Genomic DNA, 15,817 nt, shown 5'->3' with positions numbered 1-15,817 from the left:
ACTCGAATCAACAACAACAATAACAACAACTCACATTAACAACAACTTATACTGATTCTGATCAGAGCGATCCGCTCCGCTGGCTGACAGAGCAGGAAATAGAACCTACATGCTGCTCTTGTCTTGCTCTTCCTGACAGCTCACATTGCCTCCATGAGACTCTCACTGGTCTTGGAATAACCTCCTGAAGTAACAGAGGTGCCTGGATTCTAAAGCCATTATAGTCATGAACAGGCAGACAAAAACAGACTGAAATAGGCAGATAGGTGTATGGAGACACCAAGAACTCAGAAAAGCTTTGGGGTTTTTGCCAAGGAATTTGCTGACTTGTGTCCAGACCGGATACATCTGGCGGTTCAAACAACCTGTTTGCCCCACAGTTAATCCATTAAATGACTGGAGCTACCAACTGAATAGTTTTCTGAAAGCAAGAAGGGCCCCTAATGTTGGAATGACTGGACTTAAACACAAGGGGTTTGTGCTGTTGTCTTTTTAAACTTTGCACAGGGAATCACCTGCAGCAACGACAAATTATACCAACACAGAACAAAAATAAGATCATATATTCCTGCACAAATAAAACAAATGCCACCCTGTCTTACTACCATGCTTTATTACCGAATGCACCATTGGCTGTGTGGCCAATGTAATTTTGAGTCACTACATAAGTGCCTTTGCACAAACCCACTCGTCACGTAATACGGAGCCTGACTCACAATACAGCTTTTAGAAAAACCATAACTAAGCCAGGCTGATGAAATACGTACAAGTCACATACAAGCTCATTCCCCCATAAGGCTGGAAATAGCTCAAGTGTCTGAATTACCTATGAAGAGTAGACACTAGCTAACAAAGCTATCATTCATGCATTTACAAATATAACATCAAATGTCACTTTGTATAAATATAGTGAAGAAAAAGAAGGGCTATGTTCCCAATTACCCAGCTGACTCTAAAGGAAAACTTTCAAAAGATACAAAACATCTTAATGAGAAATTTATGCATGTTAACTCAATTATGGGAGTAGGGAAGGAACATCAGACAACAAAGTCACACTTGCTGCAACTAGACTCTGCTGGAGACTCACAGCGACCTGTCACAACTCTTATGAAAGCGCATTCAGAACCACAGGTTCGGTGAGCAGAATAAACAGCCTCGTTAACAGCCAAGATCCGCTCAGGAATTCCCTGGCAATTTTCTCTTGGTGGGTTTAAAGTGCACACAGGACATTCGAGTATGCCTGTTCCCCTGTGGGGGGCGTTGATTTCTGAAGAAGGCCCTCGGCACCCACCTCTGAGGCCTATGAAGTGCTGTACAGGAGCCCAGTCGCTCCACTTGAGCTATTAAGAAGCCAAAGAAACAGACACTCCACAAATCTCCCCTTGGAGAGGGTCTCCAAAGAGACTGCCACAAAAGTGTGCGACAAGTCCAGCATTTTGCTCCAATTAATTCTCCATTAAGGTTACACACGTTCAAACATTTTTCACAGCTCTGGATGTGTATCTGTTGATGATGCACAGCTTGCAGCTCTGGTGGTGTTCAGTGTCAAAAATGCACTTTGCAAAGTGCTAATAGAAGATTAGAGGGATACTTCAGGGAAATTTACAAAGACCTTTCTACTTACCTCAAATGTAGTCAATCAGCCAAGACATGTTTTTTGTCCAAATTGTCCAAACGTTTTTAGTTTCTGCACTGCAGCTACCAGGCCAATACTGCCAGCAAGTAGTGAAACCTTTAGACCACCAATTAACATGATGCAAAATGCAAATTATTACTGATCTGAATAGTCTTGCTTATTTCTTTATTAACTGCCTTATTTTTGCACAAATCCTTCTGGTCTGGTCCAATCCCACACCAGTAGGTTACGCTGAGCCCTTTTATAACGAGGATCTTCCCCAGGACTCTGCGCACACAGACTAAAATATTCATCCCCTGCATTTAGATTAACATATGGAGATACATATGGTGTGTTACACAAATACTGTAGACTTATATACATGTAGTTAAACAAATAATATATACCTGCCTCTATTCTTTGCTTGGGGGTATGGCATAGTACGGGCTCATACAATAAAAAACTTTCTATAATTACTATATATACAAACAAAAACAAATGTCTAATTACTATATTAGACAAAGAGCACTCACACAAGGCTGTTCATTAACAGACCAGGCTTAAACATCTCCTTTCGCAATGAGAAGATGTGCAGGACAAATTAAAGATGGCTAGGTCACGCTGTGCATTACTTTAGTCTGGATTTCGCATATCCAAAGGAGATGTCATCATTTGTTGGCAGTGGAACAAAAACAGCAGAAGCACCAAGCCAAACAGCCCTAGATATTCATATCCTACAGCGCATATGAGCCAAGGTGCTGAAGGCATGTGTATCATCCACAGAAATCTAGGTTTCTGAGAAGCTTCAGATTTTTTTTTTTATGAGAACTTCATGTGCTAAAGAAGACACACAGCTTAAAGTGCACCACACTACATAAGAGCATAACATTTGAAACAAGTGTTACCCCTATGTTTTTTTATCAAACCCCACTTCAAGCTGGAACAATAACAGAAGCCAAGAGCAATCCAGATAAAACAGCTGACTTCAAAGAGTAGATCTGCTCAATGACTTCGGACTTTTTGGCTCAGTAAAAGCTGAAGGAAAACAGAAGAAACAGGACAAGCACCAGCCTTACAGTGGTGTAGCCCTGCACAAGCTCATGCACAGACATTTAAAGGATCACTCCAAGAATGCTGTTTGATTTCAGAGTTACAGATGATGCTAATATTTTGCTGGGGAATTATGCCCCAGGGAAGACAGTAGGAGATAATGTTTTAGCCCCACCTGTAACTCTGGATCCAAGCATTTGACAAAAACTTCCTAAAACCCATTACTCAGTGCTCAGTAAAATATCTTGGGCTTTTACGGTTTAACACCAGAGAATTCCCTTACAAAAATACAACATAATGTACAGTAAAAACAAACTTCATAGAACTCTTTGGACATGAATACAATGGCTCCCAAAAACATCAGTGTTTTTAAAAACAATGTAAGTGTGCTTAATCTGTATCCCACCAACAAGATACACACCAGCCAAACCTGGTCAGCCTTGTAGGGCAATGCCTGTTCATGCTGTGATGAACATATGTGACGTCATTTACATCCACATTAGAGAAGCGTGAAACTCCTTTTATATCATGTTGCTCCTCTTTGTCTGATTATTACCTTGGACCACATTTGGGTTTGAATTGAAGCTGAAACCATGTGCCCTTTGTCACCAGGGGTTCATGAGTACAGTTTCCTTATTAGGACAATACTGTTGCTAGAGCATCCTCCTATGCTCAATGTATGGACGCTCAATAACACTGTGTGACCAGCATTTCTAACGGCCCAGGTGGCCTTTGCCTTTCCAGACTGGTGGTTCGGGAGAGACACCCGTTCTTTGGGTTCGGGAGAGACACCCGTTCTTTGGGTTCGGGAGACACCCCCGTTCTTTGGGTTCGGGAGACACCCCCGTTCTTTGGGTTCGGGAGACACCCCCGTTCTTTGGGTTCGGGAGACACCCCCGTTCTTTGGGTTCGGGAGACACCCCCGTTCTTTGGGTTCGGGAGACACCCCCGTTCTTTGGGTTCAGGAGACACCCGTTCTGTGGAGAACTCACTACTCTTGCACAGCAACAACAAACAGAAGCCTCCACAATATATTTATTTAAAGAAAAAAGGTAACAAGTTCAGAACCAACAGAAATGAAAGTCTTGAAGTCAGTACAGCTTATTAAGTTTTCCATTTCCATTCAGTTTGCCGAAAACGTTCTTTTGCAAACTGACATATTTAACCTAGCAAGACTGATCTAGCTGCACAGTTTCTATACAGGCTTAGATTAAAAACTAAGGGATCTTAAATTTTAATCTTGTACTGTGTGACTTGACTGTGACTCTACTGTGTAGATTTCACACCTCCACTGTTGCACAAGCACTTCTTATCGCTAAACATGCCAGCTCAACAGCATAACTAAACTAGTCATCCCCCAGAGATCTTCCAGTAATACCCACATGTGGGGAGACCAACTGACCTGTATCTCCTCATAAGCCTCGTCGATGGTGGTCACCTGGTGCTGCTCGTGCAAAGCCGGCTCGTCACAGAAGAAGCACACCAGGCTCTTGTCGCTGAGGCAAAACAGCTTGACCTTCTCGTGGTCTTTGCAGGGGTAGGAGCTCCTCTGAGCATTAAGGATGGCATCAAGCGGGAAGGCAGAGTATCGCTCCACGATGTTGGAGAGCTTGAGGCTGGGTGAGAGGAGCGGGTCTGTGAAGGTGCGCCTGCACTCGGGACAGTCGCGCGTCCCGTGGTGCTCCTGCCGGCTCCAGTGCTCTGTGATGCACTTGCGACAGAAGTAGTGCTCACAGCCGAAACTGACCGGATCTTGGTAGATGCTCAGGCAGATGGAACATAACAGCTCATCCTTCAGACAACAAGCCATCTGCATGTACCGAGTGGAAGGGGGCTGGACCTTAATGTTGAACGATAGACACAGTCTGTCTGCCTACGTGACTGAGGCAACGTTCAGCTAAAATGGCCTTAACAGAGAAACTGATGGACTCTACAAAACAACAAGTGCTTCTTCAATCTGGTTACTGAGCGTCTTTAGGGCTCCTCCGTCTGTTCTTCCAGATGTTCTGTTAAAAAAGGGCAGAACAAAACAAGTTTTTGACTTTTACAACAGGCAGACAAAACTAGAACGTAAATTAATCCTAAATTAAGAGTTTTAACTCTATTATTTTATGAGTGATCAGGACGTTTAATACTGCTACAGCTCCTTCTCATGTTTTTTAACTGTAAAGCATAGCTACATATAAGGCTATAGACTTTAGTGCACTTAACCCTGTGGTAAGAAACGACAAAGGCAAACTGGGGAAACAGTGCCAAGGGTAGTGAATCAGACGATATCCATGTACAATAGACGAAATCTTTCCACGACTGTATCGCTTTCGTTTTTGCTGCAAGCTAAGGAACAATTGAGCGACAATCTGAAATCGCCTAATGTTAGGTCAGCTGAAAGCGGACTGATAACTTTGCAATAACCGCCGCTGAAAGGCACTCGGCAAAATAATAAAAATGTTATAAGTACACAGTAATCACTGAGACGGCTACAGAGCAAACGCTAGCTAATCGACAGGACCATCCAGACTCTCCCCAGCTCGTCTTTAGCTGTCTTCAACATTACAATGGCTGTCCGCAACTGATGGCTAACTGTGCAAAAGTTGGCACAAGCATATATCTCTGTGTTAAACACCAGTTTCATTTTCTGCACATTTGGTTTCCTAATGATAAACCGCTTGCTAACTAATGAGCTAGTGGAGTTGCTAATGTGTAAACACAGATCATAGCACTGCCGTTAGCCGTTAGCTCGCTGAAGTAACCTACCAAGCTAGGTGGCTAAATGCCCAACATGACCGCTTACTCTGAGGCTCCTGGAGCGGTAAAGACGCGCTCCTCTGTGTGTTTATATCTGAGGCTCCGTCCCCGGTTTGTTCGTGTGTTTATATCCGACGATCCGTCCCCGGTTTGCTCGTGTCTCATCGCCTCAGTCGCGCGACGTTTAACGGACGCCTGCCTGTCCTCTCGCGCGCACCTCCTAGAAGCTCCGAGCGCTCGCGACTGTCCAGGAAGAAGCAGCGCACAGCAACGGAGCAAACCAACTCACCAAGGGCGAGGCCACGGGAGTGAAACAGGCAACGGCGTTTCTGTTAACACTGCATCCAGCGAACATAAAATGACACGGCGATGTATAAAACTAGTTAACAATTAATCTTTTATTCATTGGTTTATGCATTAGATTTAACAATAACGAGTTTATCGCAGCGAAACAAATCCCCTCTGGCGCATTAATGGTATAGCTCATGCTTCCTCGTTTTTGGCGTAAATTATGCAGCTACACTCCTACGGTGCATGTGTGTGTATCTCTCTCTCTCTCTCTCTCTCTCTCTCTCTCTCTCTCTCTCTCTCTCTCTCTCTCTCTCTCTCTCTCTCTCTCTCTCTATATATATATATATATATATATATATATATAGATAGATAGATAGATAGATAGATAGATAGATAGATAGATAGATATACACACACACATATATATATATATACAGATAGATAGATAGATAGATAGATAGATAGATAGATAGATAGATAGATAGATAGATAGATAGATATACACACACACACATATACACACACACACACACATATATATATATGTGTGTGTGTGTGTGTGTGTGTGTGTGTGTGTGTGTGTGTGTGTGTGTGTGAGACCTATGCCTTGTCCTGTTTTACACCAGAGCTTCTGACTTTTATTTTATTTTGACTATCCTTGAAAATATTGCTTATGTTGGGTAGGTCCTTTTATTTTTTGTGTTTGTTTTCTTTCTTTCTTTTTTAATATAACAAAGTTGTTATTGAATTTCATGTATAAATTATGCAAACCAGGAAAAAAAAAACTGAAATAAATAAACACATCACATTCTTGCCAAAAGGAAGTTTGACATGCGCACACTAAGGGTGTGCCGTTGTTCTTTACGGCTTGTTCCTGGTGTGATCTACCCAACACACTTTCACAAGGATGTGTTTCTTTTGTTTGTTCCCTTCACACGTTCACTATAGAAGTTTGAGACTCTTTCCAGTATCTGCAAGTCTGCCAAGCACAGGTTATTAGACCAGCTGTTAATACTCTGAATGCGAATGTATTCAATTATGGCACTGCTGTTTTGTAACCAAGGAGACACTTAGCCATTTCAGAAGTAACACAGTAATATTTTATATTTGATAATGATAAGCATCTTACCCTCTGTAGTTGGCAAAGCTTATCCATATGAATTCTAGGTTTCCTTCCATCCCAAAGAAATTGTTTGATGAATTATTATACCCAAGTAGAAGGTAGAATACAATTGGTAGCGTTCCTATTAGGTCACTTATCTGTTCAACCATCATCCTTATTGTGTTCACTGTTACCCATAATCCATAATTTATTCAAATTATCCAAATTAACTTCCATCTTATTTAATAGTATTTCCACAGCAGTTATAAAAACACTTTTTTTTTATCACTACTGCTTATTAATTGAATTGAGACCTTTGCCTCTCATAATTACATTCAGATGGCAGAAGCAAACATCTTATGTATCCATGCTCATAGTGTACAAAAACAAAATGATTTCTGCTTCATAAAACTTGCGTTCATAGGCCACTGGTTTTGGCATCATTCATGAAGCAACTGCTACCACAGTTGTAAGAGCTCTGTGGTGAATGTAATAAGTAATGCTGATCTCCTCCAGAGGGTGTTCCGTCTCTGTAGCCCGAGACCACGGCATCTGGGGCACGTGCTTTCAAGCGCAGTCAAATCATTTAATGTGCAATATAATCATATAGCAGAACACGTAGATACTTTCACTAGAAATAAAGTGGTAATTACAGGTAGTGTTGTGGTCTTCACCTCAGTTGTTTACTCAACTGCTCACTCACCTCGGTTACTGTTTCCTGTTTTTTTGGTGCCAGATTGCCAGTGCAAGCAAACCCATTTCCTACAAACCAAACGCTGCTTTGCATTTTCTGACTCATACGCTTTCGTTTCCAAGTCCTCATGCAGCTCTTCAGGGAAGGGTCAGCGACTTCCCACTAACGCACAGTCACCCATGTGTCTCTAAACATGGTCACTTTGCAGGCCTTCTGATAACTATAACCGTAACTCACTAACGCACACCCACCTGTCTCTAAACGTGGTCACTTTGCAGGCCTTCTGATCACTATAACCGTAACTCACTAACGCACAGACACCCACGTGTCTCTAAACGTGGTCACTTTGCAGGCCTTCTGATCACTCTAAGCCATATCCTGCAGGGGACCCTTACTCTACATACTGTGATAAACACCTAAACTACAGACCTGCACCCCTTAAAGGGAATCTCTTTAACATCTAGAAACAATGCCGATGAAACCTTTTAACATTAACCCTTTATAAACCATGTAGGAGACAGGACACAAATGAGCAAAAGACAGTTGCGCCCAAAACTTACTCTGCTGCTTCAAAAAGACAGGACGACTCTTTTTAAAATTATATATTTTAATCAGTGCATATATTCAGACTTAAGATGTACATAATACGAGCATGGTATTAAAAAAGAAATGGTTTCTTAAATTTTTTTTTTTTTTTTTTTTACATATATACATTTACATTTTTATATGTGTACGCTCCCATTGCACATTTAGTTTTTAACATTATACAAACCACTTAAGAAATTATTTTTGGCAATATTTTAAACATTATATATTACATATAACATTATGTTTGGAAATTTCGCTGATTCGGGATGGTAGTACATTTCTGCATTCAAAAACATAGGTCAGCATTCGTAACCACCACTGGGGGGCACAGTTGTCCGTCATCGCCGATTTCTATTTTTTAAAGAACAAAACTATTTCTAAAAATGTATGGGTGTGTTTCAAAATCAAACGTATGTGTAAATTGCACTGGGGACTCTCCTTCACAGACTCTAGCCAGAGCGAGCCTACTAGTGACTTGCTTGCACTAATCTGTTGTGCTAAGTATGTCATGGGTTCAGCTCATTTGACTGTGACTGTTTTACACTGAAATGACCACAGGCAGGTGTATCTAACACCTAGCTTTCCTTGGTTACTTCTTTTTAATTAAGCTCATGAATTATTTGATTTAGTTTTGTTGATGTCAAGCACCAACTGTTTTCTGATAAAACTATACAGAACTGTTTATGGATGGTGGCTGTATTCATGCCTGAAGTCTGATTTTAACATTGCATCATATGTCTGGTCTAATGTACTAATGTCTTAAACCAAACACTAGGTGAAAACACTGAAGCAGGTCGCACACATCTGTCAAACCATGACAGCTTAACATAAAACCTTCTGTTTATAGCACAGAAAGTGTGAGATCACTATCAGGCTGCGAGGACAGCAACATGAGTGTTTCTGTGAACACGCACGCACACAGACGCACGCACACAGACAGACGCACGCACCCATGGCAGGATTAAGCATTCACAGCTGCCATGAAACAAAAGAGGTGGTGGTCCTCCCTCTCATGTTCATTCCACGGTTTTCCCGGTCTCTTGTGCCAAACACACAGCGTCTTTGCTTTCCTCTGATTGGCAGGAACTACATAACTCCTCCTCCTGAGAAAGAGGAAGCTCAGAGGCTGGGGGCGGGGCTGGCTGGTCAATGGGGATGGAGCAGGAGTTAGCGCCAGTTTTCAGCTGGCAGTTGAAGGTGGCCGTGATGCTGAGGTTGACACACGGGCTGGGCAGCGTGCCATGCTCAGGGTAGCCACTATCCACGCTCTGCCCTCGGCTCAACTCCGCCTGGCTGTGGCTATCTGACGATGACGTGGACGGCTCGGTCTTACTGTCCACCAGCAGGCACTGGCTCTCGGTGTGACTGTGGTGGATGTCCGAGACCTGCCCCACCCCAGAGGGACAGCGAGGGAGGGTGGGAGAAGATACAGAGGAAGAAGCAAACCTTACAATCCAGGCAAGGGCTAGACACGCTAACCCTTAGTTATCCTGAACACAAACGTATAAGTGAAATGTTACTATTACTGCAGGTCATCATATTTCTACACTTTATATACTTACCTGAACTGCATCCTCGACAGCAGGTTTAATTAAATCTTCAGATAAGGAGAAAAAAAAAGAATGGTTAAAAAAAGCCATGATCATATTTATTCTTTCATCATCACACACACAACACATAAGGAGACATGATTAACTAAGAAGTCCAAAAAAAAAAAAAAAAAGTAAGAAATTGAAAGAACTTATTAAAAGCAATCTCTTATCCATCTCATCTGGTGTGAGAAGTCTGTTAGATGAGATGACAACCCTGTACACATTACCTTTCCTGTGATGAATTACGAAAGTCACTGTCAGCAAAACCAATAGTGCAACAGCAGCAACGGCACCCAGACCTGCTGACGAGCAAAAGAGAGAAAAGATTTGGGGGAGCAAGAGGAAGAGAAAGTGCAGAGCCAAGAGCAACAGGAAAGAACATCCAGTACAAAGAAGGAAAAGCAATCAATCTTCAAACCCATCAGCTCCCTCATAAAACAGACCCCTCTGTACAACTGCCAGGAGCTTGCTTATCTCGTTAGTCTCACACAATGCCAGGAAACACTGATTACTGAGAACATTCACAGCAGATAAGATGTTTACAGTAATCAGCCTCCTTCCCACAAAACTGCGTACATTCTTACCAATCCAGTAAGATTCCGTTTGGTCCGGAAAATCAGTAGGTAGAAATTTGACAATGAAGGAGGAGGTTGGTAAAGCCTGTGTTCTGGGGTTGCGAATGAGGAGCAAGGAGGTTATGGAAGTGTCCACTACCAAAGGTCCAGGTGTTGCAGTCAATGTCGCAGGGCGAGGGTCAGATGTATTGGCCCTATCGCATATGGCGTCGTATTCTGAAGTGCCAGGATGTAACACTTTTCTGCCCTGCAAGTCACACCTAAATAATGAAAGACCCCGCTTAAGTACAAAGGTTCAGTTCATATGTGTATTTAAAAATACAGCGACTGCTGACTGCAGTACTCCAAAACAATTGATATAGCAGGATTACAGTCTTTAAAACTGGATTAAAACCAAACTTAACACTGGATTTCACAGAGGCAAATGATGTAGTCAGTTTCTCCTATGTATAAGTGTGGAGCTTAGGCTGCACGCTTATCTTGGGTACCATGGTGGCTGGTTAGTTAGCACGTTTGCCTCTCAGCACTAAGGTCTCTGGTTCATGTCCCTATCTGGGTGGAGTTTCCATGTTCTCCCTGTATCAATTTCCACCAGGATCTCCAGTTTCTTCCAACATTCCTAATAAATTATCCTGGTCTGAATGATTGTGTGTGTCTGCATGTCTATTAGATGTGGGTATATGCCACCCTAGTGTGGGTAGACAACTTTAATAGAGTTGTGTGTGTGAATGATTGTGTGTGTGCATGTCTAATAGTGTGTGTGAATTTGTGTGTGCATGTCTAATAGTGTTGTGTGAGTGTGACTATGTCTAATAGAGTTGTGTATGTGTGAATGATTGTGTCTGCATGTCTATTAGAGTTGTGTATGTGTGAATGATTGTGTGTCTGCATGTCTATTAGAGTTGTGTGTGTGTTTCTCTGAAGCAAAACCCAAACAAGCACAAATGATCACTGACAGCAGAACTGATGCTCACCAGTATGGCAAATGAAATGAAAAATTAAACTACAAATCACAAACGTTCTTCATATAACCAGACACTCTGAAGGGGGCGCTTTGATTTTAATGGTTTCATTTTTTTTGTTCTCTTATTGATGTCACACAGCTTTTACTGGGCTGTTTAAAAAGGTGTTGCAGAACGCAAAATGCAACAGACATTTACAAGAACCAGGAAGATGTTTATGCTTAGAAAACATCACATTCTTTACTGTATGTGGAGCTGAGATTCTTGGATTGGTTGAAGTGTTCAAGGTTGCGGTTCCTCTGATTCTTTATTGGATACTTGACATATTATGTACTGATTTATGAATGAAGGTTACCCAGCAGAGGCTTCTGAATAGTTTAAGAACATTACAGTAAAGAAATCAGAATATCACCAGACCACTATCTGCATAGTCATCGCTGGTATATGGACTATGTTAGTAGTTCATTGCTGGTATATGAACTATGCTTTACAGCATATTTACACCAAAGTAGTGGCAGCACTTGAACTGGCAACCTTCTGATTACTAGTCAGGTACTTTCACCCGAGTCACCACTGCTAGACATACGGGACACACGCATACTTAGCAGCAGTAGATAAATTACCGTGTATGAGGCTGGCATGGACGGAAGCTGCTGTCTTTAGAGAATGTACCCTCGGGACAAGGGGCACACTTGTTACTTCTGGCTGTTCCTGCAGGACATGCGCGCACACACACCACACACACACAGTTGAGCACAAATAACAGTCAACAACCAAGTCTCACAGTAAGCAATTGTTCACAGTTTTTCTAAAAAATAAAAATAAAAAAAAGGAAAGAAATAATGAAGTAAGAAATAAAGATTAACCTGATGGACTGATTCCTTGGCCAGGGGGGCAAACCTTTATACACTTATCACAGGACATCGTGCGTGATGAGTGGACGCACTGCATCCCAGCCTTACAGACACACACTGTGTCACTGACTTTGGTGCACTGCTTGGCAATAACAAGGTTTTTATCTGCCAAAACATTCAAGCAGTCATGCAGCTTTCAGGGATCTGAATGTACATGGTAGATACAATGGACAAGAAAGACTGGACTCCTACTTTGTGAACACTTATTACATCTGAAGCAGTTGGGGTGATAATTAAAATTGTCAGAGTACGTCCCATCCTGGCATGGCTCACAGACTGTATTGACATCTTTGCTGCAGATGGTAGTCACTCTGTTTCCTGTAACGATATAATCATAAAAAATAAATAAATAAACCTGTCGCGCTGTTTCCTGTAACGATATAATCATAAAAAATAAATAAATAAACCTGTCGCGCTGTTTCCTGTAACGATATAATCATAAAAAATAAATAAATAAACCTGTCGCGCTGTTTCCTGTAACGATATAATCATAAAAAATAAATAAATAAACCTGTCGCGCTGTTTCCTGTAACGATATAATCATAAAAAATAAATAAATAAACCTGTCGCGCTGTTTCCTGTAACGATATAATCATAAAAAATAAATAAATAAACCTGTCGCGCTGTTTCCTGTAACGATATAATCATAAAAAATAAATAAATAAACCTGTCGCGCTGTTTCCTGTAACGATATAATCATAAAAAATAAATAAATAAACCTGTCGCGCTGTTTCCTGTAACGATATAATCATAAAAAATAAATAAATAAACCTGTCGCGCTGTTTCCTGTAACGATATAATCATAAAAAATAAATAAATAAACCTGTCGCGCTGTTTCCTGTAACGATATAATCATAAAAAATAAATAAATAAACCTGTCGCTCTGTTTCCTGTAACGATATAATCATAAAAAATAAATAAATAAACCTGTCGCTCTGTTTCCTGTAACGATATAATCATAAAAAATAAATAAACCTGTCGCTCTGTTTCCTGTAACGATATAATCATAAAAAATAAATAAATAAACCTGTCGCTCTGTTTCCTGTAACGATATAATCATAAAAAATAAATAAATAAACCTGTCGCTCTGTTTCCTGTAACGATATAATCATAAAAAATAAATAAATAAACCTGTCGCTCTGTTTCCTGTAACGATATAATCATAAAAAATAAATAAATAAACCTGTCGCTCTGTTTCCTGTAACGATATAATCATAAAAAATAAATAAATAAACCTGTCGCTCTGTTTCCTGTAACGATATAATCATAAAAAATAAATAAATAAACCTGTCGCTCTGTTTCCTGTAACGATATAATCATAAAAAATAAATAAATAAACCTGTCGCTCTGTTTCCTGTAACGATATAATCATAAAAAATAAATAAATAAACCTGTCGCTCTGTTTCCTGTAACGATATAATCATAAAAAATAAATAAATAAACCTGTCGCTGTTTCCTGTAACGATATAATCATAAAAAATAAATAAATAAACCTGTCGCTCTGTTTCCTGTAACGATATAATCATATAAAATAAATAAATAAACCAGTCGCTCTGGTTCCTGTAATGATATAACCATATAAAATAAAAATCCTTGTGTTGTGTTCCGCTCAGCATCAGAATGTTCGAGGAGCCCCGGACATGGAGCAAGACAGGTCACTGCCAAGGGTCAGGAGGGTCGAGAGGGTTAAGAAGGTGAGGTGCTCCTACCTGGCTGGCATCTGTTGCAGCAGCGGTTGTCCTTAACGTATTCGGTGGTGGTGTTCCTGCAAGACCCACTGGATGCGTACGGGAGGGAGTGTAACTGCAGAACACAGGGAGGCAACTTCAACCTCTACAGATTACTGGGAACTGATACCACTGAGCCGCTCCCGCCAAAAGGCAGTTCTCTCGAACTCACTAGAAACTGCATTTCAAAACAATGTTAGAAATCGATGCATCACATGATTTTAGCAAGTTTGGCAACAACATCAACATGAGTATTAGGAAACTTTGACTTGTACGTGACTGTCAGTATAGCAGTTGACTGGGTCTGTTTAGGAACTCAGTAAAGGGAAGTTTTAGAAAGTTGGTCTTGCGTTATCAATATTATGCAAGTTAATCGATATAATGCAATTCAATCGAATTAGAAATGCGTGATTTCTAATTATTTATCGGCAGGTGATAAAAGAAGAAAGAAGTCTTTAAACTTAAAGAGCTTCAAGAATTTTTATAATATATATATATATATATATATATATATATATATATATATATTAGTAAACTACATATATTAGTATACATATATAGTAAACTACATTCATCTTTGAACCATAAGTCAGAAAAAAAAAACAAAAAACCGTACATTTAACACAGACACGTTTTTCCCCCCAGACACAGACGAGAAGCGAAGCGGGAAAGTACTGAGGCGCGCAGGGTAACGGGAACCCGCATGAAGCCACAGAGCAGCTTACCTTTCCGGAACACAGCTCCCGGACACGACTTTACTGACAATTGATTTATCATTGATAAGCTGATATACCATTTCAACGAGGCCTATTTATCATACCGCGTTAAATGCTGTATTATAATTATGCCACATTTATATAGCGCCTTTCTCGAACTCAAGGACGCTTTACAGACAGATATCAGCTTTTACACACACACACACACACACACACACCTGATGTATCTTTATGCATAACTCGTTTGGGTTTATAAAAGTGACTGAAGGTATGTTTAAAGTCTACATGTCTGCAGCCACTCTGAGGAATGTTAGCTGGACATGATCGTCTGCCTGAGCGCGTTAAACCTCATCTTAATCCCCCAGGTCACATTTTAACACTTAACTAAATGTACAAGCATTTCTGACGTTGGCACAAATCGTTTTAATCAGAATAGCCTAATTGTGTTGAACTAGGCAGACCTGAGCTGTATGTTCATGTTTGTAGGTCTAAGAGCTTCTAGATGTCTGCGTCCGGTATAAAGAAACCAAACGTGTCAGAAAGTTACAGGTCTCCACCGCTGGCTAATATAAGCGCAAGAATCACTTTAAATCAACAAAATGTAAACAAGGATCATCTTTTATTATTTATATCTAGACAGAATACAGGATATTGAATCCTCAGTAACGAGGAGCGACTGTGAAAAATGAGATGACTGTGGCAATGAATCATTACCGAGAAACATTAGTCAGCTAAATTAGCAGAGTAGATAAATTGTTCCCTACCTTTCCTCTCGTAAGATGCACAACAACACCAAGAACTACGCACTGAAGCCCCAAAATCATCGTTCAATCTTTCAGCGCCCCGACATGAGAGAAGTAGCGCCGACCATCGCTGGGCTGCAGTGAACGCGCTCGGGGCGGAGGCGCGCGGCTGAGGGTGATGCAGACACGCTTGTGCTCCTCCAACGTGGAGCACTCGCGACTTCCTATTGGATTGACTGTTGACGCTTCGCGCAGACTCGTACGCCTATTAGGCTGACTTGCACAACTAGCGTTAGGCAATATATTCTTATACGTTAGTACACCTACAGCCTACTACACCACATCTTTAGCGTTTATTATAAACGTCACTGAACGTGAATGGACTTCGTGGTACGTCATAACCCTTAAAAGTATAAAGCCTTGGCCAAGGTGCCATCTAGTTTAAAGGCGATCTTTCCCGCAGATGTCAACTATCCGATCAAGCATCTTTGGTAATCCAGTTT

The 15,817-nt window shown here is 40.9% G+C and overlaps 2 protein-coding genes across 6 annotated transcripts in view; both read right to left on the bottom strand.

Moving 5' to 3' along the window:
- Nucleotides 1-5,648, bottom strand: part of trim62.1 (tripartite motif containing 62, tandem duplicate 1) — a 40,813-nt gene extending 35,165 nt beyond the window's left edge. For 2 of the 3 annotated variants that reach the window (XM_035520477.2, XM_035520479.2), the window contains exons 1-2: nt 5,420-5,648; nt 4,068-4,671 (exon numbers count right to left, since the gene is read on the bottom strand). In XM_035520477.2, coding sequence (XP_035376370.1) covers nt 4,068-4,481 — 414 coding nt within the window. In that variant the 5' untranslated portion in view covers nt 4,482-4,671; nt 5,420-5,648. The remainder of the gene's footprint in view (nt 1-4,067; nt 4,672-5,419) is intronic. The other variant, XM_035520478.2, reaches the window with a different exon arrangement.
- Nucleotides 5,649-8,086: 2,438 nt separating this feature from the next.
- On the bottom strand, nt 8,087-15,550 carry tnfrsf1b (tumor necrosis factor receptor superfamily, member 1B). 3 transcript variants are annotated; one of them, XM_027017543.3, is made up of 9 exons: nt 15,336-15,550; nt 13,838-13,931; nt 12,321-12,446; nt 12,081-12,233; nt 11,838-11,925; nt 10,262-10,512; nt 9,905-9,979; nt 9,648-9,682; nt 8,087-9,470 (listed from the first exon to the last, which is right to left on the bottom strand). In XM_027017543.3, the coding sequence occupies exons 1-9, from the start codon at nt 15,393-15,395 to the stop codon at nt 9,102-9,104; spliced, it is 1,251 nt and encodes a 416-aa protein (XP_026873344.3). In that variant the 5' UTR covers nt 15,396-15,550; the 3' UTR covers nt 8,087-9,101. The 3 variants fall into 3 exon arrangements, with proteins under 3 accessions (XP_026873344.3, XP_026873345.3, XP_026873346.3); XM_027017544.3 differs by having other exon boundaries at nt 9,905-9,976; XM_027017545.3 differs by having other exon boundaries at nt 12,339-12,446.
- Between the last annotated feature and the right edge of the window lie 267 nt (nt 15,551-15,817).

This window comes from Electrophorus electricus, chromosome 22 (genome assembly GCF_041902795.1).
Source record: "Electrophorus electricus isolate QZ-2024a chromosome 22, ASM4190279v1, whole genome shotgun sequence".
Lineage (NCBI taxonomy): Eukaryota > Metazoa > Chordata > Actinopteri > Gymnotiformes > Gymnotidae > Electrophorus > Electrophorus electricus.
Note: the sequence above shows the minus strand (reverse complement) of the source record. Positions and strands in the feature narration are given on the sequence as shown.

Coding starts and splice junctions, on each gene's coding strand:
- tnfrsf1b (XM_027017543.3), bottom strand. CDS start 15,395: ATGATTTTGGGGCTTCAGTGCGTAGTTCTTGGTGTTGTTGTGCATCTT. Junction 9,980..10,261: donor AACGGAATCTTACTGGATTG/GTAAGAATGTAC, acceptor TTTGCTCGTCAG/CAGGTCTGGGTGCCGTTGCT. Junction 9,471..9,647: donor CTGTCGAGGATGCAGTTCAG/GTAAGTATATAA, acceptor GGGGTGGGGCAG/GTCTCGGACATCCACCACAG.